The sequence below is a fragment of the Cololabis saira genome, chromosome 4, assembly GCF_033807715.1.
Source record: "Cololabis saira isolate AMF1-May2022 chromosome 4, fColSai1.1, whole genome shotgun sequence".
Taxonomy (NCBI): domain Eukaryota; kingdom Metazoa; phylum Chordata; class Actinopteri; order Beloniformes; family Belonidae; genus Cololabis; species Cololabis saira.
Window position 1 is genome coordinate 7,778,111 of NC_084590.1, and position 22,843 is coordinate 7,800,953.

The 22,843-nt window shown below is 46.9% G+C and overlaps 1 protein-coding gene across 2 annotated transcripts in view; it reads right to left on the bottom strand.

Annotated features, from left to right (window-relative positions):
- The window catches only part of LOC133441438 (ubiquitin-associated and SH3 domain-containing protein B-like), a 62,607-nt gene extending 39,764 nt beyond the window's left edge, over nucleotides 1-22,843 (bottom strand). For both annotated transcript variants that reach the window (XM_061718739.1, XM_061718738.1), the window contains exon 1: nucleotides 22,571-22,843. In XM_061718739.1, coding sequence (XP_061574723.1) covers nucleotides 22,571-22,698 — 128 coding nt within the window. In that variant the 5' untranslated portion in view covers nucleotides 22,699-22,843. The remainder of the gene's footprint in view (nucleotides 1-22,570) is intronic.

Consider the following 22,843-nt stretch of genomic DNA (forward strand, 5'->3'; position numbering starts at 1 on the left):
ACTGGCAACGTTACCATAGCGACAGATGGTCCAGTCATCGCCAAACACACACAAACATGAACCAAAGTGGCAGTGAGATTAATCACCACATCAACTCTGCTTCACTTCCTGGTCTTCTGGAGACAAAGACAGCCCTAAAAAGTTTGTGTACCCTTCTGGATTATTAATTATTAATTAATTTATCACAAAAAGGGATCTGATCTCCATCTTTCCACTAGTACCTACTCGGCTCTACTCATCTCAGCTCGACTCAATTCGACTCAACTCAAGTTTCTTTTCCACTACAATTCAGCACCTGGAGCAGAAGTAGGAGGTTGGAGAAGCTGCTGTGACGTATTTGATTGTGTATCTAAACTAAGAAGACAACACTAAAGATGTAGAACCTGGAGGAGATGATAGATGTGCTGCTGGATCTGTGGCTTGTGTTCAATATCAAGTTAAAAAATGAGAGTGAGAGAAACTTCAAGTGGTGACGCTTTTTAATTTTTGTTAGTTTGTCTCTGCGCTGCTGAAAAGTCAGCTGGAGTCGTGAGCAGCTATGAAGAGACAGAGCTCCTGGTAGATCTGGTCGTTCCTTATCTCCGTCTAGATCCCTTTTTAATTCTCTCCTCAGCACCAGGTTTATGAACATCTGCACTTCAGAGTTGGATCATGAAACAGACTTTTGTGCTGCCATTGCCTCCATCCATCCATCCATCCATCCATCCATCCATCCATCCATCCATCCATCCATCCATCCATCCATCCATCCATCCATCCATCCATCCATCCATCCATCGTCCGCCGCTTATCCGTTCCCGGGTCGCGGGGGCAGCAGCCTCAGCAGGGATGCCCAGACTTCCTTCACCCCAGACACTTCCTCCAGCTCCTCCGGGGGGAGTCCGAGGCGTTCCCAGGCCAGCCGAGAGACATAGTCTCTCCAGCGTGTCCTGGGTCTTACCCGGGGTCTCCTCCCGGTGGGCTATGCCTGTAACACCTCCCTAGGGAGGAGGGACATGCCTGGAACACCTCCCTAGGGAGGAGGGACATGCCTGGAACACCTCCCTAGGGAGGAGGGACATGCCTGGAACACCTCCCTAGGGAGGAGGGACATGCCTGGAACACCTCCCTAGGGAGGCGTCCAGGAGGCATCCGATACAGATGCCCAAGCCACCTGCCATTGCCTGTCGAATAAAATGAACAAGAATCCATCAGAGTCTCTTTCTCTGATTTCCTCCTCCTGACTCAGACGTCTGACTCCAACCCCCCGACCAATCGGTGGTCTGTAGTGTGATGATGTCAGATACAGCTGACTCAGCAGCTTAGAACCTCAGCAGAATAGATACAGAAAAGTATCTACTCTGCACGTTAGACCCCTGGTGGGAAAGGAACCAAACTGAGGCGAGTCGAGTCGGATTGAGTAGGTACTAGTGGAAAAGTGGCGAAAACATAGAAATATAATGTGTTTAAGGTGATAACACAAACTATCATCTGCTTTGGGGGATTTAGACATAAATACTCCCAATAATCTGAAACCCATATCCACCAAAGGTGCCATTTACACCAAACTGCATCATTTCCTCCACCATAACTGATGATGCTGCATCGATACCTTTTTTATGTGTGTGTGATGATTCATACATTATCATAGGTATGTTATTGTACAAAAACACAATAATTAATATTATTACATAAACAATATTATGTTAACAGACTAGAGTAGATACCGCTGGCATGTTGACACTTTAAATATTAAGAGTAAATCAACCCCAGGCCGCTCTTGTAGCTGAATTTGCTCCATTTCAGATTAAAAACCATAGATGGTAAAAACCTGCCAGGCTGACAGTAGGGTGATGGAAACAACTCTGCTGCAACTGTGACCTTTGACCTTTGACCTGTTGCTTCTCTGTGTGGCCAGTAGGGGCAGTTGCTGATTTTGATAAATATTAATTGAAAGATTTTTCTGCAAGTTTGTTAATCTGTTGTTGCTTCCATGGTCTTAATCACTGTGGATTACAATCTAACTACAACAAAAAGTTCTTACATCTAGTTTTACAAGTGTATTTGTAATGACAGAGAAGAGCATGAAATATTTGTATTTATGTATTTATCTGACAGGGACAATGCAGTCAAACATAGATACCAGCTTGCAGCTGATGTGATGCATGTAGAGTTTATAGCTAGTGCTGATTCTCAACTCCAGTCCCCAGTTCTTCCACAACATTGCAGTAAAATATAAAATGAATATACATCAATTAAAAAGACCATACAATTCAATAATGCAATATTGCATTTACGTGATATAAAACCTTCCCTCACTCACTCTCCCATGGTCTTAATCACTGTGGATTACAATCTAACTACAACAAAAAGTTCTTACATCTAGTTTTACAAGTGTATTTGTAATGATGACAGGGAAGAACATGAAATAAGTTTATAGTGGGTGTGTGAATGATCAATAATCAGTATTATTGGCAGTAATAGAGGCTTGGGCCGGCCCTGGCTCCACCATAACTGATGATCCTGCATCGATACCTCCACCATAACTCCAGAAGGAGACTAACGACTTTTGAAGGACATTCCTACCAAAACAGACCGACAGCAACAATAAACAACACATCAAATGTAATTGCAGGTGAATCGTTCAAGTTCAAAGAGCTGAAATCTGTTAATGAGGACTGCTCGAAGTAAACCTTTCAGCAACCTCATTATAATCTGCGCTTCAAAGACACTTGGCTGAAAAACAATTTAAAAAAAGAAATGACTCAATAATTCATGAGTTAGCATCTCCACATCCCCTCAGAGATTCCATCTCAGAGATCTTCCTGCAGCTCACACACTTTCCTCTCTGCCTTCACACACAACCACCAGGCCGTTTCCAGCCGTACTGCACTGAGAAGGCCGTCGAACACGACACTAGTCACATACGTGAATAATTGATCTGCTCCATCAGCGGATAAGGAAGTGACAAGGTCTGCATTTGACCGAACGCTCAAGCTCAGCACTGATGAGTGTTGATGATACACGCCTCGGCGTCAGAGGGTGAAAATGCTCTGAAGTGTTTTAGAGCTGCTGTGAGACTTCCTGCAACTGCTCTTACACATTTCTGCTCATCAGGGGCCTCATGTACAAAGAGGGCGTGGATTTCAATGTGAATCCCTGCGTGGAATTCTTGCGTACACAAAAAAAAATTCAGATTCTCGAAACTGTGCGTACGCTAGGGATGGGCGATATTTTACCGATATACCGTCAAAAAAATTCCCCACGGTAAGAATTTGTCATCTCGTGGGGAAAAGGCATAAATTCCCATTGATGACGTTTTTGTGTAACAAATATGATGGATCTGAGAGCTCGTTGTTAAACGAGGCTCCAGCTCCGTTATCTGGAACTGGTTTGGATTTAAAAAGAGACGAGGAGCAAACATCATCTATTATATGCAGAGTCTGCAAAAACAGAAGGAAATGGTTGTTACATTTTGATATAACGTTTGACTATTACGAAAAAAAAAAAAAATAGTATCTAATTTGTGGCATGTTCCAACCACAGGTTAATTTGCACATTTAATTTATATTAGAAGAGATCATCACTGATAGGGTTTTATTTTCAGTGAACTTTTATTTATTTGTCCTGTTTCTTTATTTATCAGGTTGTATTTTTTTCTACTTTGTGATTTTATAAGCTAGGAAAACTTGAAGGACAATGGTACTTTTGCTGTTTGCACTGTTATCCCACTGTTTAAGCCATACAGTTTGAATAAATGTTGAATCTTGTTCAATTTCAAACTTGTTTCATTTGAGTCATTACAGTTTTGCAGTACAGGTGTACTAATTTAATCGGTTTTTATTAATTAAATTTAATTGGTGTAGTTTAGTAGCATTTAGTATCTTTTAGAGCAGTGATTTGGGGGCTCCAAAGACTGAATGTGGTGATAGATTCATAGTTGCAAAGGTGGAGTTGAATTGGTATTTTTTTTATCGTCATTTTTATCGTTATCGGGATAAATGCCAGAAATGATCGTGATAGATTTTTTAGTCCATACCGCCCATCCCTATCCCAAATCCACACAGGTTCCTTTAAACATCGCAATCAGTGAGTGTATATGCCGGAGCACAACACTCCGCCCTGTCTCCTCCCTCATGTAGATATATTTGAATATGATAATGAAGAGAATTATCCATTAAAAACTGCTCATCCTATAAAGGAACTTGCAAAAACAAGTACCGTAAAACTAATTTAAAAAACATTGGCTGTGAGCTGGAGACAGTCCTGTCAAAACTTAAGGCCTGGAAAAAATAATCTATTTGGGGGCATTTCTTCCGATTTAAGCTGCATTGCATTATGGGTCTTGTTCTTTGCTTTGTGTTGCGTTCCGTGAAGAGATGTGATTTTATTATGATCGTAGGGGTTTGTGAATGTTTATGGGCAGCGTTAGTGCATCATTACACTCTGCTTTTCTTGTTTGTATTTTAAGAACCGACACCAGAACTTAAGTTGGTGGATGAAAAACGGCTCCTCGTTCAGCTTTATTGTCACGCGTATTATATACTGACGGATTAAGACCAATGTTTAGTTTATTGAGTTTTATAGTGGAAGTCCACGATCACCTCTCTCATAAGTATAACAATGTGAACAATATAAACTTATATTTAAAACATGAAGCATCACGATCTGATTCTTCTGCTGCAGAAATAAAGACGAGTTGTTCCAACGGGATTATCGAGGTGCAAACGTGAGAAATAAAGAACAAAGAGTGTTGCATCCACAGGACCTCAGATAAGGGACTAGTGCCCATACTGGTTCTACTGGGCCTCAGATAAGGGATTAGTGCCCATACTGGTTCTACTGGGCCTCAGATAAGGGATTAGTGTCCATACTGGTTCTACTGGACCTCAGTGCTGCTTTTGACACTATAGATCATGGCATTTTACTGCACAGGTTAGAGCATGTTGTTGGGATTAAAGGGACAGCTCTATGTTGGTTTAAATCATATCTATCTGACACGTTCCAGTTTGTTCATGTACATGAGGTTTCTTCAGAACAGTCGAGGGTCTGTTATGGTGTTCCGCAGGGTTCAGTGCTAGGACCAATCTCACCAGAAATGTGACGACGCTCGGTTCTGTTTGACACATCCAGAAATGTTTGTAGTAGAGAATAAACTTCCTAAACGCTTCATGGCTGCTTTGCTCTATTCCCAAATGCCTTGTAGAAGTAACAGAAACGTCAGAAAGAGATCAGATGTTTATTGCTGCATTACTGTAAGAACCAAAGTTGAATCGATCGTTACTTTAATAGTCCGCTGACGAGCCCAACAAACGTTTTCCACCTGGAAGTTCCTGGAAGTCTTTTCCCTCTGGGGACCAAGATGATATGAGTTATTGATCCTGTTTCCAGACTGATGTCACCTCTGAGTGGATGTTCAGTAGACCTCAGCATGACGCATAGTCAGTAATTGATAAGAGCAAGAAGCAAACATGTTTATTATTGGCATCGTCATGTGATCTGTTGCTGAAATGTTCCTCTGAACCAGAATCTCACACATTCAAACATGTAGAAGACTCTTCGGTGCTTGCCGCTGAATTTACACACATCTAATGCCATCAACATATCAAAGCTCTGTTTTCACAGAGCCAAACAAACAACACTGAGCATTATGGGTAGCAGGAAAGCTACTGCTGTTGTCAACTGCCGACATGAATCCCGAAACAAATAATGTCAGGTAAAGGTTTCCATGGTGACGTACCCCACAACATTTAATCCACCTCTGACTGAAAATGCAGATGAAATAATTACAGATGAAATCTCTTTGCGGCTGTAAGTATCAGAGGACAGTCCCACACACAACAGGGGGACATGTTGGTGGAGTAAAACCTGAACACAAGGTAAAGACAGAGTAAGGCTATAGAATAGGAGTCACCAACCCTGGTCCTCAAGATCACCTGTCCTGCATGTTTTAGATGTTTCCCTGCTTCCACACACCGTGATACAAGTACCTGTGTCACCAACAGAGATGTCAAGACCTCGATGACAAGCTGGTGACGACCGTTAATTTGAATCAGGTGTGTTGAAGCTGTCCTATCTTTTGATGAACAAAAATCCTTGTACTCTTCCTACATGGGAACCAACCAAATATACCACAAATCACCAAAACAACAGCAACACTACCATACATGTGGATTCTGGACACCTTAAGCCTGAGTTATGGTTCTGCGTCAAATCAGCGCCGTGCCTACGCCATCTCTGTGACGCCGTCGTGAATCCTTCGGACTTCTCCATCACTCCATTTCTCCACGGTGCAGTTCCCCCCGCGACCGCTAATTCGTGATCTTTTCCTGAATGGTTTATCCGACTTTTTCCGGTCACAGTGAATCAAAGAGATAAGGACAACTATTGTGCAAAAAAACAAAACAAAAAAAATCACAGATACACGAAGAAAAGAGCGCTGAAACTTCACGACTGCTTCAAACCGGAAACCAGAAACCGGAAATGCGTTGCTTCCAAGCGAACCAATCACAGCCCTCTCGTCTGCGTTTGGTCTGTGTCGCCTCGACACGTAGTTACAATTTTTGGGAGGTACGAGTCAGTGACGGTGTGTGGTCTGCGTCGACGCGTACCACACGCCGTAGGCACGGCGTCGTTTTGACGCAGAACCATAACTCAGCCTTTAGATAACCACATCTTAGATGAGAGTCCTTCTCTGAGAGTCCAAACAAATCCGAAAGCAAAGCACATGGGACTTGAGCTTTACCCCCGAGAAGTCATCGAGGTTTAAAAACTGACAGGTACGTGTCATTTTCAGGCACATCCGCACTTCCTTTTGAAGTAGAGTGATGTTCTGGCGTACCGTCCCAGGAGCCGCTGCTTCAAACAAACATCATTGCGTGTTTGGCAGCGGAACCTGAACATCTGAACATGTTCAGGGGATTCACTGGCTCAAGATAGGTTCAATAAGTGGCTGCAACAAAGCCAAGACCTCACCTGTTCGAGAAGAGGTTGTGGTTTCCCTTAGGAGGGGGGTGGGGGATGCTAGCATCGTCTTCTTCACATCCATCCAGCAAACCACAACACACCTCCTCTCCTTCCTCTAGCATCATACCTCCTTATGAGGAAAGTAGATAATCTTACATTCATTGCTAACAGTTTAACCCAAAACCCAGAGAACAGAGGTGAAAATGGAGGAGCATGTGAAGGTTGTCGGTCCAGTGAAAGGGGAATTTACATTTCTAAAATGCCCCAACGGCACCATTGATAAAGGTAGAGTGATATGTGTCTTTGTGGAAAGGACTTTGCTCACAACTGAAGCAGCTCAAGTTTAGCCACGTAAACGCAAAGCATGCGGTGGCAAGCGCAGCCACAGCTACCGTTAGCAGCAACGATGTTACCACAGCAACGCGAATGTTCTTGCCAAGTGGATGTAAATGGCTAGGACTGCATCAGTTCAAGTCTGTTAAAAAATAAATACATGACTTTATAAAGTCACTTTTTTTGTTGTTATATATCAGTCTTTTGATCTGACACAATAATGTAATACATTTAAAGGAAAACGCCTCAAGTTGAAGGCTTTTCTCAACAATTTTTAGGTGAGATTAAAAAAGAGATTATTTAGATTAATCTCTCAATCATTTTAATCGCTTGTATATAATATGTGTATATATGAATGTGTGAATTCATCCCCACACTCCTCACTCTCACCATCTCTTTTACTCCTCAGCAATTTCAACCTCCACATTGAGTCCCCGGACTGTAAAAATTGACTTTCTAGACCTTATCAACTTTCCCATCCACAACTGTGGACACATCTTAGACTGGTTTGCTCCACTGGCCTCCACATCTACAATATCTCCCTCTATCTGACCACCTGGCCGTCACATTTGCCGTTGACAACTCCCGTCCCCCAACCCAAACAGTCACTTTCCGCAACCTTAAATCCATCCGTCCAGTCTCTCTCTCCACCTGCATGCCGAACAGTCTTTCCAGCCTCATTTCCCGTGCAAATCCAATCCCTGTGGACCTCGTCAACATCTACAACAGCACACTGTCTTCATCCCTGAACAAACTGCCCCCCTGAAAACCAAAACGGTCACCTTCACCCACTCATCTCCCTGCTTCACCCCGGAACTTCACAAACTCAAAAAACACTGCAACAACTAGAACGACTTCACAAGAAAACCGGTCTCCCAGTACACGCCCTCGCATACAGCCTGTTCTGTCTACTACTTTGGCATCATTCACTCTGGATCCTCCAACCCACGAACCCTGATTTCCACAATAAATAAAATCCTCAAGCCCACGACAACATTTCATCACTGACACCATCAACCCCTCCATTACCTCTGGCACTGTCCTCCAACCTCTTAAGCCTTCTGCAATCACCCCTCTCCTTATAAAACCTGGTCTCGACTCTGACAACGCCAACAATTTCAGACCCATCTCCAACCTCACTTTCATCTCAAAACTACTGGAAAAACCATCGCAACTCAACTCAAGACTTACCTCCTCTTCAACAACCTATATGAAACATTCCAAACCAGCTTTCGAAACCGACAAAGCACTGAAAAAGCTCTAAACAAAGTCACAAACGACCTCCTACTCTCCTCTGATTTTGGTTCCTTCACCATTCTTCTTCTCCGTGACCTCAGCGCTGCCTTTGACACCATCAACCACTCCATCCTCCTCAGCCGCCTGAAATCCATAAGATTTCCCTCTAATGGTTTAACTCAGTCTGAACGATCTCAATATATCGCAATAAACAACCACCTGTCTCACACAGAGTCCCCCAAGGCTCTGTGCTTGGCCTCATCCTCTTCATCCTCTCCATGCTCCCACTTGGTCACATCATCCGCCGCCATGGACTTCACTTTCACTGCCATGTCGATGACACTCAACTCTCCACCCTCACCAACTAACTCACCGACATAAAAACCTGGATGAACCACAACTTCCTCAAACTCACCAGCAATAAAACTGAAATTATAATCTTTAGCCCAAAATCCACTCTCCCAGAACTTCTGACTCTGAATCGATGGTCATTCTGTCACTTCCTCCCCCCTGGTCAGAAACCTTGGCATCTACATGGACCCCGCACCCCCTTCAAGTCACACATAAACCACGTCACCAGAACATCCTTCTTCCACCTCCAGAACACGGCACGCCTTCGACCCACTCTCTCCTTTCTCAGCCGCTGAAACACTTATTCATGCCTTCATCACCTCCAGACTCGACTACTGCAACAGCATCCTGTACGCTCTCCCCTCCACTGTTCTTCAAAAACAATATGTTTAGAGATGCACCGATCGATCGGCAACCGATCGGTATCGGCCAATAATGCTGCTATCAGTTTTGATCGACGTTCTCAAAATAATAGTTCAAAGCAGCTGATCTGATGACGTTTACAACAAATGCCGCCCGCGCGTGTGTTCCCACATCTCAGACCCAGATCTGCTAAGGGGGCGTGGCCGGTATGGGAGTTTTACAATGTCCGAATAGGACAACAAATTTGTAGTGTGTGTATGCAAAGGAGATTCCCCCGAGGAGGAATGTTATAAAAGAATTTCAACACAACAAAGCTGATAAGACATTTGAAAGTTTCTCACACAAAGAAGTATATTGAGTTTACAAAGTTGGTTGCCGCTAAGGCAGAGAAAGAACAGGAGGTGCAGCAACGCCGCTAACTCACCTGTAACAGAGACATATAAATGACAGCAGCAACAGCAAGAAAAACAAAGAACTACATTGTAAGGTAATTAATTCATAATCCTTGATCATCAGCTGCTTTCTGTTGTAGAAGACATCGGGTTTAAAAGCGTCGTTAGCAGCTTGGATCTGCGGTTCGCGCTGCCGTGTGGTAAATATTTCACTGATGAAATCCCGCCGGAGTTTTACCGAATATATACAGTCACATCCAACCCTCACCCTTATGCAGGACGACAGTCGTGTCAGTCGCTTCATGAGTCATTTGGAGTTCTACTGTAGTGTGAAGAGTTTCACTCACAAGAGTTTCCTCACACGCGGCGGATGCTACCACTAAAGCTTTCATAAAGCTTCATAATTCATAATTAATTTTTTATTTTAAGATTTAATTTCTTTTTCCATAGGAAAACTTTCATCAACTCTAAGAGAATGAAATATCTACTGTTGTCTGTGTTGGTGCACATGTTTTGTTGTACATAATTATTACCACAGAAAAGCTTAAGCTAGTAAGCTACACTAACTCTTTGTAAGTTAGTGTAGCCCAGAGGATACATCACGCCCATCCTCCATCAACTTTGCGGGCTTCCCGTAAAACAACACATACATTTCAAGATCCTCCTCACCACCTACAAAGCCCTAAACAACCTTGCCCCTTCATACATGACAGGTCTCCTCCATCGCCCCATTCACCCCCACCCAACACGCTGCACTGATGCCAACACCCTCACCCCCATCACCAGGATCAAATACCCCACCATAAGCGGCAGAGCCTTTGCCATTGCTGCCCCAGCCCTCTGGAAATCCATCCCCCTGGCCATCCATAACTCTGGGTGGTTTCACACCTGTCCCGTTTGGATCAGTTGTTCCGAAACAGGGAGCGTTTCCCCCTAAAGATCGGTTTGTTTGGTACATGTGAACACAGCAATCGCGCTCGGATGCGGCACAAAACAAGCGAGCCGAGATCTCCTAGGAGAGGTGGTCTCTGCTCGCTTCCATTCCAGACCTGGAGCAGTTCGTTTGCAGTGAGAACAGAATCCACACAGCAACCGACAAACAAACTAGCCACACTCGCTTACGATGCTCCATAGTTGTTGTTTTTCCCGGGGTACGGAAGAGGAAACTCCTTCCACGTTCATTTCTGACCAATGAGAGAACAGTTGGTTCATGGCATTTGTTAACAGCTTTGAACCACTACAGACGGTTGGCTTGTGAACACAAACGCCACAAACGACAAAACGAAACAACTGTATCGATTTAGCCCCTGAATCGGAACAAAACAAACGGGCCACAGGTCTGAAAGCACCCTCTGATTCACTGCCATCTTTTAAAAGTCATCTCAAACCCGTCTCTTCAACATCCCTTTTTTTTTTTTACCTTGTCTGCACACATATTAATGGTTGATACCATGCCGGTAAAAACTTAAGGCATATATATACATATATATACGCATACACATACATATATATATACACATACAAACCCAGCAAGGTTTTTTTTTTTTTCTCTTTTCTCTTCAACATCCCTTACAGGGGTAGGGGGGGTTTGGGCCCCGTTTTAACTTTTTAAATTGTACAATTTTTAAACATGTAAAGCATTTGTGTGCCACATATAATGTATGAAAAGGGCTTTATAATTAAAGTTTGATTGATTGGTGGCTTGATGTGTATATATTCATGTGAATGTGTACCTATGTGTATACGCGTGCATGTGTGCATGTATGTGTGTGTGTATTGTATGAGTGTTCACGTATGTATAAACATGTACATGTACATGCAAGTACACACACAGATGCGTATCTGTGTACACATGGATGTCTGGTTTCTTTCTTTTCTGTCCTTTCGTGTCTCCATCAGTGATGTCAGTCCTCTCTGACAGAACCAGGGGTTCCGGGTCTGTCTAGAGGACTGCTGGAGGACACACTCACACACACACACACACACACACACACACACACACACACACACACACACACACACACACACACACACACACACACACACACACACACACACACACACACACACACACACACACACAAGACCAAAGCGGTGTACGTGACTTTTAGCTTTGCTATGTTTGACACTAACCATGAATACAGATGCAGACAGTCTAACACGTAAAGAACCAAACATGGAGAAGCAGCATTCAGCTTCTATGCTCCACAGATCTGGAACTAACGTCCAGAAACTTGCAGGAAGCTGAAACCTCAGTTCCTTTAAATCCAGGTTGAAACTCACATTTACAGCTGCCTTTGACTGTTGACTATTCTGACTTTAAACTACGTTGATGTCAGAGCTGAACTGCTACTCTAGATTAAGTCTTTCTCATGTCTTTGACCTGGAGCCCAGAATCTTGATGTTTCTCTACTTTCCATGTTTTCAGGACGTGACTCAACCGGAACCGTCTGGTTGCTGGAAAGTGAAAGGAAACCTGGTCCTCCAGAATGACTCAGTCGCCACGGCGACGGCAGCTCAGCTGACCCGGTCTGTCCACCGACCTGAAGGACACCACCGCTGTGTCAGAAATCCCATACTTCCACCCTAATGAGTAGCAAAATGAGTGCAAGATGTTTTAGTGCGTCCGAAACATTAGAACGTACTCAATAGTATGTACTATCCATACTCATTCTGGAAATTTTTTTTTAGTGTGGATTGATGGACACTAGCCGAGCAGAAACTTCCCACAATGCAATGCAGCGGCATTTGGTTGCTAAGTGATACGTAAATGTCATAAGTATAATATTAAGTATAATAATATTATTATTTAATATTATAATATTCGTATTTAATAATATTATATAATGTCATCTTGTTTAGGCCAGGATAAACGGGAAATAGCTGAGCGGTGCTGCTACTGCTGCTGTGACAGGAGTTGTTACCATGGTAACAACTCCCCCTCCCTACGGCAGGAAGTGCCGTGTGGCTCTTAATAGTACGTCCGAATTAATGCACACTACTGATATTTACTCAAAAGTGTGCCAAATTTAAGTATACTTTTTAGTATATACTTTTTAGTATGGCATTTCGGACGCACCGTATGATAATGAGGAAGCCAGAGCTCCACCTGGACTCCAAACGAACTCCAAACGAGCTCCACCACAACCTCAGAGCTCTGAGTCCCACCAAAACACTGACTAGCCACAATTTACCCAGAATCCTTCTAGACCAACCTAGAACTAGTCTCAACTGTCTCTCAGTGCAGTTAACAACTCCACAATACATTTATTCTTTAAAGTAACTATTGAAGAACTATATGTTTGAACTGATGTGCTGGGACTCTTCACCCGTGGACGTACTCCGGTTAGGGAATAAAGACACCGTTTTTCCGTTTGACCTTTGTTTATGTAAAGTTTTCTGCAGCCGGTCGGGAGTTACACACATTTTACTCTGAGCACACACACGCGAGGTTCCGAGGACCCCAAACCTAAACTTAGCTGCCCGATAATCGCCTGACTCAAAACAGACTGAACTAAACATACCTGAATATAATACTAACCTGTTTAAATCAAACATTAATATAAATTATATTTAGCAAATTAAGAGCTTTATATCTAAGAAATTAACAGCTTTATGTTTAACAATTAACAGCTTATATTCTGGTATCAGCTTACTTATAAGGGAATTTATAACAGCCGCCCCCTAAATAGCATGGCTATTTTGAAACAAACATAAATTCCCTCCCCAAAAGTCCTTTAAGTAGGATTATCTTCAGGAAGAGCTGACAGCTGGACCAGCCGAGCCACCGGTCTCAGGTAAGTCTTCTTGCCCACTCTGACTTCAGCCGTCCTGATGCATCCATCATCACTTGCATTCAGCTTGACCACCTTCCCCATCGGCCAGTGAGCACGTGGAAGCTGAGGATCGACAATCATCACAAAGGTGTCCAGCAGGAGATGATCTGCGTGTTGGCGCCACCTCTGGCGTGTTTGGAGAGTAGGTAAGTAGTTCCTGATGAACTGTGTCCAGAAGTGGTCCGCCATCATCTGGCAATGACGCCAGCGTCTTCTGGTGAGGGTGTCAGGAGCATAGGTGACTTGTGGGAGAGAGGCATCCTGCCGCCCCATCAACAACATGCTTGGCGTCACCGGGTCTGGATCGGCCACATCTGAGGATACGTATCCTAACGGCTTGGCATTGAGGATGCCTTCCACCTCGATGAGGAGTGTGAGCAGAACTTCTTCTTGGAGCACTTGTGCGCCTATGACCACCTGCAGGGATTTCTTAACTGATTGAATCTCACGCTCCCAGGCACCGCCGAAGTGGGGAGATGCTGGTGGGTTAAAACAGAACTTAATCTGCTTTTCTGCAAGCCTCTCCTGCAGCTGTGACTCCATCGCTGCGAAGGCCTCTTTCAGCTCCTTATCCGCGCCTCGGAAGTTAGTCCCCTGGTCAGAGAGGATCTCAAAGGGGGTGCCTCTCCGTGCGATGAACCGTCTCAGTGCTAGGAGGAAAGCATCTGAGTCGAGGCTGGTGAGCAGATCCAGATGTATACATCTCGTCGTGAGGCATTTGAAAATAATTCCCCAGCGCTTTTCACTTCGCCTCCCAGCCTTAACCATGTACGGCCCGAAGCAGTCCACGCCTGTTGAGAAGAACGGAGGCTTGAGCAGCCGCAGACGCGCAGAGGGCAGGTCTGCCATTCTTGGCACCACTGGCTTCCCTCTCCACTTCATGCAACCAGCGCAGGCTCTCTGATACTTTTTAATAGCCTGCCTTCCCCGCAGAATCCAGTAGTAGCGCCTCATCTCCGCAAACACCCTGTCAGGCCCCGGGTGGTGCAGTTGAGCATCCATCTCTTTTATGAGGAGGGTGGTAACTGCCTGATGTGGATCCAGCAGTATTGGGTGAATGTCGGTGGGGCTGCAGCTGCCTAAACGACGCAGGCGTCCCCCAACCCGTATAAGACCTGTTGTGGGGTCTAACTCTGGAGCGAGCGTACTCAGCCTGCTGCTGCGGGGCACGGGCCTGCCGGCTCTGAGGCATTTGATGTCGTCGGGGAAGCAGTCCGCTTGGCTGGTCTTCAGCAGGTGGACTTCTGCATCTCGAAGGTCACACAGAGGCGATGCAGGGTCAGCCGCCGCCCCGTGAAGAGACTGCTGAGTAGCCTTAACCAGCTCTCTCCAGCTGCTGAATTGGGAGATGTCTGGGATCTTGAGTGGTGAGTTGGTCTGTGTGAGTGCACAAAAAACACTTTGTTTTACCTCACTGCTGTCCTCTGGCTCTGCGGTGTTGGGATGTGATGGCCATTCATCTGGTGGATGGCGAAGGAATGCTGGTCCCTGGATCCAACGATTTGGTGCTGCCAGCTCAGCTAACGTCTTGCCACGTGTGAGATCATCAGCTGGATTATTAGCTGTATCCACATACCTCCAGGTGTGTGAGGCCGTCAATTCCTGGATCTCTGAAACCCGGGTCCCCACGAAGACCTTGAACCTGCACGACTGAGATGTTAGCCAGGTGAGAACTGTTGTGGAATCAGTCCATAAGAAGGTCTGGGCAACACACAGGGTGAGTTCTTTGTGGATGAGGGAGGACAGCTGGGCTCCTGTCAGCGCTGCACAGAGCTCCAATCGTGGCATCGACTGCTGGCGCTTTGGGGCCACCCTCGACCTCGCCATTACGAATGAGACGTGAACGGTGTCATCACTTCTTGTGGTGAGGTACGCCACTGAACCGTATGCCTGCTCAGATGAGTCACAGAAAACATGGAGAGTATACTCAGTGGTGTCAGTAGCGAGCTCCAGTGGTGCATATGTTCGAGGGATGGAGATGTTGGCCAGCTCGGGGAGTTCTCTCTCCCAGCTGGACCAGGCCTGGAGGATCTCAGGTGGGAGGTTCGGGTCATCCCAGCTCCTCTTCTTCGCCCACAGTCTCTGGACGAGGATCTTGGCCCGTGTCGTGTACGGGATAATGATCCCGAGCGGATCATACTGGCGGGCGAGCACTTTATATATGTAACGCATAGTGGGGGTCTCACCCTCTGGAGGTTTCGGCTTGTAACCGAGGCGATCAGATGGACAGGACCACCGCAGACCAAGAGCTGGCTCCTGTAGATCGTTACTCTTCTCAGCCAGCCACAGCTCCGTGCTCTCAGATCTGGCACTGGAAGGCAAATGGGAGATGACACATGAAAAGTTACTTGCCCACTGTCGAATCTCGAATCCTCCCGAAGCCAGACACCGTCGCATCTTGTCCACCAGAAGCTTGGCTGACCCAGTCGTTGACAGGCTCTGAAGACAATTGTCCACGTAGAAAGCCTGTTCGACAGACTGCAGGATGTCTTCATTTCCTGCAGCACTTTCTTTGACGTGCTTTTGCAGAGCAAATGTTGCGCAACACGGGCTGCTCGTGGTACCAAATGGCAGGACTTGCCATTGGTAGACATCAGGCTCCTTCTCCCTCTGCAGGTTTCTCCAAACAAACCTCAGCAGCGGCTGGTCCTCCGGTAGAAGCCGAACCTGGTGGAACATGGCTCGGATGTCTCCACTGATGGCGACAGCGTGCTGGCGGAACCGCAGGAGGACCCCGATGAGAGATGGTCCGAGGGTTGGACCTGGGAGGAGCTGCTCATTAAGGGAGAGACCACCATGGTTAAAGGAACAGTCAAAGACCAGGCGATGTTTACCATTGTGATGGACCAGGTGATGAGGGATGAACCAGGACTCGCTGCAGCCGTTTCCTTCTCCCTCTTGGAGCTTTGTGACACACCCACCATCTATGAGCTTCTGGATCTCTGCTTCATACATCTTAGCTTTGACAGGGTCTTTAAGTAGTCGTCTCTCTGTACTGCGTAGCTTTGGCATCACTGCTTCAACATCTGCCTTTAGTGGTGGTGCACCCTTTACCCGGAGCAGATGTGTAGCGTAGCGAAGCGTGTCACCAACCTTCACTCTCGTAGTGCGTGCTTCCAGGACACCAACCGCTTCCTGGTCCAGGCGGGACCGCACTGCTAACCGCTCACTGCGGAATGGGAGCACATCAAGCTGCCAGAGCCGTTCGACGTGTTGGTAGATGTCATCTGGTGCTGGCTTGAAGGCGGTGTAGTAGCATGATGCAGCGGGGGGCTGTGAACCATCTGGACCCTGCAGCGTCCAACCGAGTGCTGTGCGGATGGCTACGGGTCCTCCCCTTGGGCCGAACCTCACGGGTTCTGTGGCAGTAATCAGGTGAGTGTAATCTGCACCGATGAGCAGCAGTGGTTGTACCTTGTTGAAGCTCTGCAGTTGTAACCCTCGCAGGTGGCGGTACCGTCTCTGGAGCGCTGCTACTGGATAGGATTGTTCTGTCAGGCTGAGCCGACCTGCGGTGTAGGCCCTCTCGACCAAATGCTGTTCTGATGGTGATGCTGGGGAGGCCACCTGAAAGTCAACTGATGCTCCAGTGAGGTGAACAACATCCTGACGAACAGTCCGCAGGGTGAGGGACTCCGCTCTGCCTCTGAGCCCCAGGTCTCGAACTGCAGCTGGAAGTATTATGGTGCGTTCAGCCCCGTCGTCGAGGATTGCATAAGTCTGCAGTGATTTAGTCCCATGACTGATGATGATTGGCACCACCTTGAGGTATACTTTTCCTCCTTGCATCGAGTGGGGAGCTGAGGTGCAGTCTTTTGGTGTGATGAGGTAGACATGGGGGCCCGGCCTGGTGACATCATGCAGCACTCTCAGGTGGATCTCCTGACACTCACCGCATGGTTTCTTTAAAGTGCAGCTCTCTTGGTCGTGGTTAGTACGTCCACAGCTGCGACAGCGCTTGCCCTCTGCTATCCACTTCTCGATTTCCTGTTTTGAGCGTTTAATAATATCTGGACACTGTGACAGGTAGTGCTCTGTACTCTTGCAGAAGAGACACATCCTTTTAAATGTCTGTTGTTTTGCTGCTGGCCGAGACATATCAGCTGATCTGGGCTGGTCTGAACCGTGATACACAGAGACAGGCTGAGTCCGAGCCCGGGGAGTAGGGACAGATCTGTCTCTCTTGGCAGGCTGCGCTCCTTCAGCTCGGTGGCGCTTAGCCATCTTTGCGGACAGTCTCTGAGCTTCTGCCTTCACCTTTAGCCACTCTGCGAGGTCTCTGAGGTTGTATGGGTTCAGGCTGCTGGTGCTGAGGCGCCCTTGGATCTGCAGATGCTCCACAAAATTGTCTCTCATGTGTCTGGGGAGTTTGCTTAGTAGTCGGTCGACATGACCAGTAGACATCACTTCCATCCCATTTTGCCCTTCCAATGAAGTGAGCATTCCCACCAGCAGATCAACATTGAGGGCGAAGCTCTGGAAGGCCTTTGGATCCCCAGATTTGAGATCAGGAGAGTTCAAGATGGCTGCAATCTCACTTTGTGCCAACTGATGCGGCTGCCCATACTGTCTCTGCAAAGCCTGCATGGCGGCGCTGTAGGGTTGTAAATAGTGTCTGCATGACTGAGCTATTAGCTTGGCTTCGTCCAGGACCAAGCGTTCCATTAGCACACGGTATTTGTAATGTTCAGAAAGTTCAGTGTGCGGATTGAGCAGGTGATCCAGCGCCATTTTTAAGTCAGCAAACTCTCTCTCACTGTCATGCACCAGCTTAGGCAGTTCAGGTACTGGAACAGGCTGTCTGGGGGACTGGACGGTGTACGGTACCTGCAGTGGCGTATACTGAGACTGGGGGCTGTACTGAGCCTGTAGAACCGACACGTGCTGTTGCATGGGGGAACCAGCAGGGGGAGACATCAGTTGATAGGCTGGCTGGGTTGAAGGTGGAGGCAGCGGCTGGTAGAGTTGCAGCTGTTGGTTCTGCGCTGGCGGTGGTAGCTGGTATACTGGCTGGATGGCAGAATATGCAGTGGTTGCCATCTGGGGGGATTGATACGCTGGCTGTGCAGCCATAAGTGGAGTGCGTTGCTGCACCGGGGCTGCAGACATGAATGGGATGTGTTGCTGCACTGATGCTGGATTTACTGGTGTTGTCTGCAGGGGCAGGTATTGCAGCTGTGCAGCTGGTGGCACTCTGTCCTGTACATTATTAACAGTCTGTGTAGGGGGCTGATTAAGCTGGTAGCCAGATGTAGCTGCTATCTGTGCACTTGAATAACTCACTGCTTGTGATGCTTGAGTAGTAGGCTGCAGCGTGGATACGTTCAGCATCGTGGAGGGGCGTGGTGCCCATGCAGATGACACAGCTGATGGCAGAGACTGCGCCAGTATGTAGTTATCCTGTCTACTACCCAGCATAGGAGTCGTTGCTGCTTGAAGCTTTAATGCTGCAGAGGTGGTATGTGGCAGCGTAGACAGGTGTGGCTCGTGTTGAAGCAGTCTAGCTGGTCCAAGCTGCAGGCTGGATGGCTGTGGCTGAGGGGTGCTGTGAACCACTACATCACTTAACCAGGGTGACTGATATGACGGGATGCTCTGGTCGAGATGAGCTGGTGGCTGTAGGACAGGAGAACCATGGCTGCTCTGATAGCTCCGCTCCGCGGGCGTCACCGATGGCCGGCTCATATGGCCTGTTAGCTGGCTGGACAAGTCTCTGATATGCATCGCCATGTTCCACTCGCTCCCCTCGTGGGCTGTTCGCGGGCTTAAGAGACGTTCAGGGGCCGCGTGCGCTCCGTGCGGCTGGTCCGCGGTCCTCACAGACTCGGTCTGGAGGCTGAGTGACTGCAGCTGCTGAGCGCCGACGCGTTCCCTTTCATCTTCGGCGCGGGCACCGTGAGGAATGAGGGACCGTGGCAGGCTAACCTGGTAGCTTTCGAGGCGAGCTGGAAACTGTCGGCTTCTGGCTCCCAGCGCGCCGCTGCCCGCCGTGGTTGTAATCGGTGTGTCCATTTCTCCGCCGCGAGTGAAGAAATCCGGCTCGAAGGACCAATATTGAAGAACTATATGTTTGAACTGATGTGCTGGGACTCTTCACCCGTGGACGTACTCCGGTTAGGGAATAAAGACACCGTTTTTCCGTTTGACCTTTGTTTATGTAAAGTTTTCTGCAGCCGGTCGGGAGTTACACACATTTTACTCTGAGCACACACACGCGAGGTTCCGAGGACCCCAAACCTAAACTTAGCTGCCCGATAATCGCCTGACTCAAAACAGACTGAACTAAACATACCTGAATATAATACTAACCTGTTTAAATCAAACATTAATATAAATTATATTTAGCAAATTAAGAGCTTTATATCTAAGAAATTAACAGCTTTATGTTTAACAATTAACAGCTTATATTCTGGTATCAGCTTACTTATAAGGGAATTTATAACAGTAACAATCATACACGTTCTTTTATTCAGTTTTCATTCAACAGAGTCACTAAAAAGAAGAAGCAATGCAGCCGTCACTCCAAACACCACGCCCCTAATTATACATGGATCCAGATTCTGGATCAGTAGAGGACCTGCAGGTCTGGATCTGGACCCTAGTGGTCTGTAGAGGACCTGCAGGTCTGGATCTGGACCCTAGTGGTCTGTAGAGGACCTGCAGGTCTGGATCTGGACCCTAGTGGTCTGTAGAGGACCTGCAGGTCTGGATCTGGACCCTAGTGGTCTGTAGAGGACCTGCAGGTCTGGATCTGGACCCTAGTGGTCGGTAGAGGACCTGCAGGTCTGGATCTGGACCCTAGTGGTCTGTAGAGGACCTGCAGGTCTGGATCTGGACCCTAGTGGTCTGTAGAGGACCTGCAGGTCTGGATCTGGACCCTAGTGGTCTGTAGAGGACCTGCAGGTCTGGATCTGGACCCTAGTGGTCTGTAGAGGACCTGCAGGTCTGGATCTGGACCCTAGTGGTCGGTAGAGGACCTGCAGGTCTGGATCTGGACCCTAGTGGTCTGTAGAGGACCTGCAGGTCTGGATCTGGACCCTAGTGGTCTGTAGAGGACCTGCAGGTCTGGATCTGGACCCTAGTGGTCTGTAGAGGACCTGCAGGTCTGGATCTGGACCCTAGTGGTCTGTAGAGGACCTGCAGGTCCTCCTCCTTCATCAACGTGTCCACGATCTTATCGTTATCTTTCGTTGATGTTGGTTTTCTTGAAACGTTCTGACCTTGATGGAACATGTTTGTACCAACAGAGGAGTCTTCGTAGGAGGTTTTCTAAGCACAAACGCTCAAATTCATTCTTTTAAAACCGTAAAAGACATCATTGAATGTGAAACTCTGTCCTCAAGCAGACGAGGAGACAGAACTGGATCTGTGGTCCCAGTTGGAGCTGGACGGGGAGACGGATCTGATCCCAGACTGACATCCAAGTCACTGAACTACCAGGTTCTCCCAGGGACCTGCTCTGACCCAGTCTGAACCGGAACAGGACGGAGCTGCTCATCACCTTCAACTGAGTGTTGAGATGATGATGATGACTATTATTATTATTATTATTATTATTATTATTATTATTATTATTATTATTATTATTATTATTGTTAATATTATAAATAAAAGACCCAAAAGAGCTGAGTCCCAAAACAGTTGGAGTGCTGGTTCAGGTGTATCGCAGCCGGGATCTGGTCTCGGGGGTCTGCTGGAGTCCTTCTACCGAGCCTCCATCGGGAGTATTCTGACATGCTGGATCTGCATCTGGTCCATGGATGTATTATACAACTGGATGGGAGATTGAAAATGGCCGCCCATTCATTTCAATGCATTCTGCTCAGCCAGCGCATACGCCGAAAAAATGTCTGACTTCCTGGTTTACTTCCGCGTACACGGGCCCATAGAGCAAGCGCAGTTGAGTCACCTCCCATGATGCTCTGGGGCCTCCCATCATGCCCCGGGGCAATGACGCGAATATTAATATAATATGTATTAATATAATATATTAATTCATGTATATTATTACATGTATAGTATTACATATATTATTAATGTATTAATATAATATAATTACATAATATATATTAATATAAACATCTGTGGAATGCACGGACACGGCTGTGACGTCAGCCGTGACGTCACGCCCAGAAAGAGACTTTTCTTTGACTTTTCTGGCCGTTATAAAACATTTTTGACGGATATAAAGTCCATGACTTAAAAATATAGAATACAAAGATTAGTAATAGCCGGTGATTACAGCTGGAGGTGTCCTGTGAACAGTTTTAGAGGCTTCTCTTTTACTATTGCGGTCTATGGGAAAAAAGCTTTCTGGGCCCCATGGGATTTTTTGTTGCAGTACCGCGGCTGGACACTGGAAAAAATCGGCACACCTTCTGAGTGCGAGATTCGGGGGCTGGGCCAAACGCACTGCAACGACCTAATGCGTCTCAGTTAAGGAAAACGGCTTCAAGTACAGAAACCATTCAAATTCACAAACTCAAAACGAGGTACAAAAAGAGGAACGTGGTGCAAATGAAAAAACGTGCTGCAAAAAACAAAGACAAATGCAGCAGTATTAAACGTGCTGGAAATAGAGAAACGATGCAAAGCACAAAATGATATAAAACAAGAAACCATCTTCAAAAGAAAAAGGCTACATAACTGGTCACTGCAACTGGAAGTGGGCGCGTAATGTGATTTTTATCTGACTATGTTTATATACAATGTTTATATCACTGTACAACGCTGTACATTACGAGACGTTTCTTTATTATATTTTAACGTTACAATCAGCTGTTCGGTCTCTCTACATCCCGTGTGTCTGTCCATTGAGCTGTTACGCTGAGAGCGCCCCCTGCAGGTTTGGTAACCGGCAGACCAATCAGAGACCAACTTCAGACCAATCAGAAACCAACTTCAGACCAATCAGAGACCAACTTCAGACCAATCAGAGACCAACTTCAGTGGGTGTAGTGAGAGCGGATGACAGATGCTGCTGGAGCCACATGCCCCATCAGTCCCACACACACACACACACACACACACACACACACACACACACACACACACACACACACACACACACACACACACACACACACACACACACACACACGGGTCGGAACTCACGCCCTGGCTCGGGGGAAGCCCATGGACAGCAGCACGTCCAGGTTGGAGCCACTTTTCACGGATCCGGCTCGGTTCTGCCGGAGCCTCCGAGGGACTATCTTGCTGTACAGGTCCTCTTTGGCGGCCATGGTCCTGCAGCTGCAGCCCCGGTCCGGGTCCGGGAGAGGAGAGTCCCACAGCGAGCAGCGGAACAGAGCTTCAGCGGGGAGCAGCAGCCGGCGGAGCCGAGAGGAGAGCAGCTCTGAGCGGACGGAGGCGGACCGAGACCCCGCC